Source organism: Priapulus caudatus, unplaced genomic scaffold (assembly GCF_000485595.1).
Source record: "Priapulus caudatus unplaced genomic scaffold, Priapulus_caudatus-5.0.1 Scaffold3389, whole genome shotgun sequence".
Classification (NCBI taxonomy): domain Eukaryota; kingdom Metazoa; phylum Priapulida; class Priapulimorpha; order Priapulimorphida; family Priapulidae; genus Priapulus; species Priapulus caudatus.
The window spans coordinates 1-8484 of NW_014580450.1; the positions used below are offsets into that span (position 1 = coordinate 1).

At 45.5% G+C, this 8484-nt stretch overlaps 1 protein-coding gene across 1 annotated transcript; it reads right to left on the reverse strand.

Moving 5' to 3' along the window:
• Positions 1–759: 759 nt before the first annotated feature.
• On the reverse strand, positions 760–4882 carry LOC106819418 (betaine--homocysteine S-methyltransferase 1-like). The gene is given in 7 exon segments (XM_014824058.1): positions 760–1509; positions 1772–1854; positions 2193–2271; positions 2431–2553; positions 2556–2619; positions 4223–4333; positions 4765–4882. Coding segments are annotated over 5 exon segments (531 nt in total). The 5' UTR covers positions 2598–2619; positions 4223–4333; positions 4765–4882; the 3' UTR covers positions 760–1305.
• Positions 4883–8484: the final 3602 nt, after the last annotated feature.

Genomic DNA, 8484 nt, shown 5'->3' on the forward strand with positions numbered 1-8484 from the left:
CACGCACGCACGCACGCACGCACGCACACACGTGTCTGGTTCAAACACCAATAAGACATTATAACGTTGTATAATATACATGATATATATAGGATAGTGTAGGATACGTGTCTGGTTCAAACACCAATAAGACATTATAACGTTGTATAATATACATGATATATATAGGATAGTGTAGGATATAATGCTTTTGGAATACGTGATAAATTACGACCTCTTTTATTATTTCTAGCTCGATCTGTCCTGCATGAGCTCGCACTATTGAAAACGACATTGATAGGAACTTGTACTTTATTGATCTCACAGATTTTGATTTTATAACCGGTCTTATATAAAAAATTGTTTCAAGATTTGTGCAGTATTAATTAGCTTCGTCGGGATAAATGCTGTGCTCTAGTTTCTTATCCTGTTTTAGATTCTANACCAACTCGTGATGTAAATAATAGTATTAATGTATCAATGCTTATATATGTGACAATATGCTTTGTTTCAATAAATCCATAATTATTATCATTATCAGACGACTTGTTACTGTTATGTCAACTGTGCATATTTCTGTAATTGTAAACTAAAAGCAATTATAACCTTAATTGCATGTAACGGCTCATAAGTGGACTTCAAGCTAAACCCAGTTAATTGATCATCTGTTACTTTGCTGGATGTAACGCAACATTCTATGCTCGTCAAAACTAATTTTCAGCTCAGCATAATGTAACATATTGTACAATATATAACGTGATTATTGATCCGCATGTATATTGAATACATATATATATATGTATATATACACATATATGTGATAAATTTTTGCGTTGAATACTATTGTTAGCCTTAAGAGAGGATTGTTTATTAAATACAAACCCTAAAATGAATGCAGCTATGACATTAATATATCATAATTGTGGTGTTAATTATATCAACGCTGATAGTGATAGATCTAGAACTGAGCTTATACTGCAATCCGGTGATACGAGCAGACAAACGTCTCCTATCAGTTTTAGAAAAATACAATAACTTTTTAGCAGTATTAACTTCCTATATTTTTTTATGGTACTCTTCCATCATTAATAAAACTGGTAACATCATACCTCCTAAATAAGCCAGTTAGCTTTTCGCTTCACACTGTGTTGACATGCCCTACAACGAGAAACAGTCGTAGAGCCTGGTCAGGCTACTTTTAACGAAGCCTTAACCAATGAACCAGTTGACCTCTTTTAGAGGATGTTAGAGACAGGTTCCAAGAACATATCGTTTCCATTAAAAGGGTCATGGTAGTATTAGCTCCTATGCATATACTCTTCAACCTTATTTCTTCCAGCCCACAGTTTTAGCCAAGTGTTTAGTGTTGTATGTATGTAGCTTGCCACCATCTTCTGTACTGAAGCAAAAATGTTCGTCCATGTTCGGGGAGTATTTGCTGGCTGGCGGTGTTCTCCCAAGGGTCTCTGCAATCGTTCTCATGTAGCACGCCATATTACCACAGCACAGTCCCACGTACTGGATGCCAATCTGCAGAGAGCGCGGACGAGTTAACCTTTTCTATATACATGGATTAACTATTATACAATGGAATCAATACTATAGCGATTACAGTGCCTACTGTGGATACGTATGCTGAGCACCGTACGTTCGTTTTATATCTTTTCTATATAAATCGATGAACTTTTATGCAATGCAATCAATACTATAGCGATTACAGTGCCTACTGTGGATACGTATTGATAACCGTACGTAGGAAGTTCTCTAAGAGAAGACAATGCATGTTGTTTACCTCCTGGCAGTCCTTAGCAAACTGAGCAATCTGGTCACGAGAGTTGAGGTGTGCCTCCAAGTTGTTTGGAAATGCTCTCTTCCCTTTAAGTAACAGTTAAAAATAAATATTGCTATTTATGATTTGCATTTAGACATCAAGTGTCAAACTTTACATCTAAATAAGGCATCAATTTTAAACCAAGTTTCTATCTGGTGATCATCAATCAATTTCTGACTCACTCTGACTCAATCAATTCTGTATCAAATGTAACATTATGCCCATGAACTGTGATAAGGTTCTATCCTGCGACCTTTAGACCTGTGAGAGGAGGGCTTTCGTATCTATTATTATAAAGAGTAATAATATGAGATGGCACCTATAATTAATTAAGCACAGCCTCTCAATGACTCTCAGAGAACCATTTGACTTTTCTGCTTACCATTCTCGTCAGTCAGTGTCTGCATAGTTGGCTGCTCATTGCTTACTCTGAAAGGGACAGGCAGTGCTGCAAGAGGCCCCTGTAAAAGCAACATCCACTACATAAGATTCCACAAACAATAATTGCATCTGATCCCATGCAGGCATTATTTCACAATTGTAAATGTCTACTGCTCTTCATCTCCTAGGCCTGCGCTAGTGGGGTTGGAAGTGGTAAAAGTCTATTTGAAGGGTATTACCTTGCAGGTTTGCCTAATCTTCTTCATGACAGGTAGCATGGTGCTTGGTCCTCTGCCACAATTGATCCCAACGACTGCTGCACCTGCTTTCTCCACCTGACTTAAAGCATCCTCTATTGGCACATGGCTACATCATCGATTGAATTTTCGGATATGTGAATATTCATAGTTACCACTGCTGGCAAGCCTGAAAGTCCAGAAAAATATGAAGTAAATTAGGTAAAGTGCAATATGTTACATTCCTACTGTAAATAAACACTGGCAGTTCATTACAAACAAGTGGTGTGCTCATATTTGTCTACATTATAGCCTCGTCTACACGACGACGCTTAACTCGAGTTAAGCGTCTACACGGGGCCTTAACTCGAGTTAAGGTAACTCGAGTTAGCGTTAACTCAAGTTAGCTTAACCTCGCCAGTCGATCGAGGTTAAGCTAACTCGAGTTAAGGCCCCGTGTAGACTCTTAACTCGAGTTAGTGAATAGTACATAACTCCACGATAAGCGGCAACACTAGTACGATGTACGTACACACGTACGCACGCACGCACGCACGCACGTGTACTTGCACACGCACGCACACACTCATGCACGCACGTGTACGTGCACACGCACGCACGCACGCACGCACACACGCGCACACGTGTACCTGCACACACGCACGTACGCACGCACGCCCACATGCACACACGTGCACCTGCACAAGCACGCACGCACGCACGAACGTGTAACTGCACACGCGCGCACATACGCACGCACGCACGCGTACGTGCACACACGCACGCACGTGTGGGTACACACGCACGCATGCACGCATGCACGCACGTGTACGTGCACACGCACGCACGCACGCACGTCTACGGTCACATGCACACGCACGCACGCACGTGTACGTGCACACACACGGACGCACGCACGCACGCATGCACGCACGTGTACGTGCACATGCACACGCACGCACGCACGCACATGTGCACACACACGGACGCACGCATGCACGCACGTGTACGTGTACGTGCACACGCACGCATGCACGCACGAACGGGTACGTGCACACGCGCGCACGCACGCACGTGTACGTGCACATGCACGCACGCTCGCATGCACACACATGTACGTGCACACGCACACACTCACGCATGCACGCACGTGTACGTACACACGCACGCACGCACGCACGCACGCATGCACACACATGTACGTGCACACGCACGCACTCACGCATGCACGCACGTATACGTGCACACGCACGAACGCACGCACATGTACGTACACACGCCCGCACGCACGCACGCACGCACGTGTACTTGCACACGCACGCATGCACGCACATGTACGTGCACACGCACGCACTCACGCATGCACGCACGTGTACGTGCACACGCACGCACGTGTACGTACACACGCACGCACGCACGTGTACTTGCACACGCACGCACGCACGAACGTGTACACCTGCACACGCGCGCACGCACGCACGCACGCACGTGTACGTGTACGTGCACATGCACGCACGCACGCGCATGTACGTGCACACGCACGTGCACACGGACGTGCACACGCACGCACTCACGCATGCACGCACGTGTACGTGCACACGCACGCACGCACACACGCACGCACGCACGCACAAAAAAACGAAATGCATAAGTAGCGCAGTCTAGCGGTAATAAAACGGTAATAATCGCTATCGGGTGTTGTCGTGTAGATGCTACATAATCGCTAACTCGAGTTAACGCTTAACTCGAGTTAAGGTTCATCGTGTAGACGAGGCTTATTATACGCATATATACCTTTCCAAACTCTTGGGATAACTTTCAACCCAATCAAGGCTTCTTCTAGGTGACCAATTGTCTCCAGTACAATAAAATCTGCTCCCTCTTCCACTGCCCAAAGCACCTGCTCCTGTAAGTGGGGGGGGGGGGGCGACAGTTATGCCTGTTTAATAACACTGAGAGATCATGGTTTTCTAGCAGTATCACTTTCTTCAAAATTAGTAAACACGTTGTTTCACACGAGTCGCTAACAGGTTCTACTGTTCACACGTGACTAATGTCGAACCACCGCCCCCCACCCCCGGGGGGGGGTACTCCTCATAGTGACGTATATATATATGCGCTGCATTATTGCCCCCCATTTTTTGTTTCCTTGCCATCTTTTTGCCCCCCCTTCTAATTTTTCCCTTGCCATTTTTTTACCCTGTCTTCACCATCGAGCCATCTTTTTACCCATGTTTTCACAGTCAAGCCATCTTTTGCTCTCAATTTTCCATTTAGGTGGACCACCCTTACCCCCCAAAAAAGGCGAGTATCCCCCCACGGGGTCGAGCCACACACCTTCATGATGTCGCGTATCTGCTGTCGTGTATTTTCGTCACCAGGTGTCATCGGTAGATTGGTGTTGCACAGGTTTCCCGCCATCAGAGTGCCGGTTTCGTTGGCGACCTGTCGGGCAATGCGCAGCGTGTCCTATTCATTTTCTCTAGGTCATTCCCTCTCTCGGTCAATGAACCTCAGCTTCTCCCGGTGTGCATAGTACTGTAAAGAGCATGAGGGCAATGTATGTATGCACTGTAGTAGTATGCGCTTGAACAACGGACCACTCCGCAATAGCCCGAATGAGCTGGGATGAAAACAGGGGTATATAATATGGATAGGAGAAGAAATTTACTGTTGCATAACCATCTAATGATACATTGTTGCCAGCGCTGTCGTTCCCAGCCCCGCATCGACAATACCCAGAGATATCGAATACAGATATGTATACAAATTCAAGAAAACGATCACACATTCTACACAAAGTTTTCACACAAAAGATTTTCCCACACAAAGACAAACGGTCACAAGCATATACCATGAAAAAAAATTCCGCGTATATAAAAACAAGAGAAAAAACAGATAAAAATACACATTCCTGACGATGTCACACCTTTCACGTCCAGTTTCGACAGCACGATATTAAAGCTTTCCACCAATTAAATTCTAGAATTCCCTAGATTTTTTTTTTAGCCATTACTGTTCGCAATTTATCTTTCACGTCCTCTGTCTCTGCTCTGTCAACCTTGCTTTCTCTGTTCTGCTCTCCCCTCTCTCTCGCTCTCACACGCACATAGTTCGACCCTCGCAGTATCACGGATGCAACACCGGCCGTTCCTTTCTTCACGCTGACTTACTCACAGTAGATCCTACGCCGTGTGTATCCACCGTTCTCTCTCCCGCGCGCCGTCTCGCTCTGTCCTCCCGCTCTCGCTCTCCGCCATTCTTCGTCTCTGCTTCGGATCGCTCTTCGAGTCGTTTTCGTTTCTCCTACTCTTGTCCCTCTCCCCGTCCTCTGCTCTCTTCTCTCTCCTCTCTCTCTCTCTCTTCCTCCCTCTCTCTTGCTCCTCTCGTCCGTTCTCCGTGTTCCCCTTCAGTTTTCTTGCCAGCAGTGTACTCAGCGACTGCCTCCTGGTTCTTCTTCCTTCTCCATCTTCCTTGCGTAGTATGGCCCGTAGATCGACATATAGTGGGAGTACCTTATATATTACGTTGCGTCCGTCAAAGGAATACCCAGGTTTTTGACTGTCACTTCGCAGCAAAATGTAACGCAGAAACCCAAACGTGTGTATTAACAACTGAATAAACTTTAATAACTTGCACCACAGTGTAGTCAGCATCTTGACAGCGAAGAAGAACAAAAACACGCGCAAACGCCACTTAAGCGGCGGTTGTGTTTCCCCGCGACACTAACCCGATTCCCCGATCGCTCTAGTCCAGCGCTAAGGCGCCGAAATCAGTGGCAGAATATTTCACTTTTTGGAGAAATTATGAAACTTGCACAAACGTACTGGGACCCCACAGTGGGGTCATTTTCGATTGGACCCCAACGCTGCAGACATCGCCCCCTGTGGCCGCCATCTTCAATTTCGATATGGCCGCCAGGCTGGAATACTTTTGCCTATATCTCCAAGGCTAAGGCAGAGTAGAACATGTAAATTTTATCGGCTATACCCGCCTTTTTAGCGGTCAATGGCATTTCAGTGAAACATTATGTATGAAACATCAGGTCGCCGCCATATAGTGATTCCAAGAGTGCGCCCGCTATTATAAGCATAATGACTAGTAACTTTGGAATTCGTTATTCTAAGAGATAGAAATGTCAGTCATTCAGTAGCTAACCCCGCCGTTTCAGGGTCAAGGAATTCTAAGTGAACTACTTCAATTATGAAGCGTCAGATGTCGCCCATATTAGATTCCAACATATGGCCGCTATGATAAACATAAATGGACTTAACTTGGAAACAGGCAGATAGAAGGCAATTTCCAGTCGGCCTACCCGTCAGAATTCAGGCGTCGAGGTAATCCAACGAAATTAAATATTATAAACATTCAGGAGTGGTTTGGCCATAGTTGGATTCCAACCGAGTGGCTGATCATACCTACACAATGCAGACAGGTTTTAATAACCACCCTTCATGTAATAAATGTAAAATAACTTTTTTATTTTTTTTAAAATGTGGGATGGGCGCACGCTTTGACCCAGGGTCAGACATTGCGGCTGCAAGGTACCTGTGACAGGGATTCCTCGTGCGTCCATGTCACTTAACGACCCGCCGCACAGCAAGGGACTGCTGCAGCTTGTATCAGTTACAGCAGAAGGCATACCTTAATTCTAAACAGATGGAAAACAGTAAAAGATGTCCAGGGGCAAACCCAGATGAATTTCACAGAGTGGTGTGCTGAGAGGTCAGAAAAAGCACCCCGCAGTTTCATTTTTGGCAGACAGTGTTAGGACTTTGAGCCTAAACTATCTTCCAGTTTGTAAGGTCCCTGCGAGTGTCAGATTTTGACCTGTACATTGCATCGCAAACCGATTTGATACCCTGGTTCTTTGCATTGGACCACCCAAACTATGCCCGCTGGTTACCGGTCTATGTGCAAGATATGTCAACCTTAGAAGTAAGATGCCCAAATGTCTTTCGTGAGTTCAAACGTGAAGGATTCACTGCCAACAAGACAAGCCGACCATTCTCTGCCATTTCGCTGGACCATGCACACGAACAGGTAAATGCACTAGTTAAGGGTGACGGTGGAGCAGTTGGGCTTACTGAAACCCCTGGAGCACTTAGGGGATGGATGGTAGCTGGACCTGAGATAGCAAGACTAGTTGAAGAGTTTGAGGATGGCTTCGACGACAGTGGGACAGCCAATACCTCTGATCGCCACCACGAACAGATGAAAAGCGTCCAGGCGAAATTTGTCCAAGATGTACAGTCACTGGTGGCCACAATTGAAGAGATGGGCAACCCATTCATGGAAGAGAGCATGGATTTGCTAAATCTCAATTCCAAAGCCATCATGCCAGAGAAAGTTGTAAAAGCCATGAGGAATGTCCATTCACTGGGGAAGTCTAAATATGACCGATTCGTGGATGAGCGCTTAAAGTCCAATTCGAAATCAATTCGAGACACCATTCCTCGCAACAATCTGGCTATGTTCAGCAAGCGTGGCGTCGAAAAGACCAAGACAGCAGGGAGGTTGGTTGAGCTGAGGAATGACAGGGCTCTGTTTTCAAGGTTGTACATTTCCAGTCAAACGAGAGATGGTGATATTGATGAATTCTTCAGGCATGAAAACCAGTCCACTCCACCGTCACTCGCAACGGGAGGTCAGCTGCGACAAGGTGACAAGCATAAGCTTTTGGACTGTCTCGAAGGAAATGTGACAATTATTAATGGTCCTTTGGTAGTCAATGCTAAAGTCCTTGACGGTCCTGCAGTGGTTCACTTTCTGGTGCCTGGTACCTGTGGCACCTTCGAGGATTACGCTCAGGAGGTCTTCCTGCCATATGTGTTGAAGGAATTGGAAAATGCCAGTTGAATTGATATCGTGTGGGATGTTTATCGTCCAGACAGTTTGAAAAACGCAAGGGAGAAACGAGGTTGTGGTATCAGACGTCGTGTAACTTCAGCCACGAGAATTCCAGGCAACTGGCCAGGCTTCCTTCGAAACAATGACAACAAACAGGAATTGTTCCAATTCCTTGCCCAGAAATGTGAGATCATGAAACTGAATATG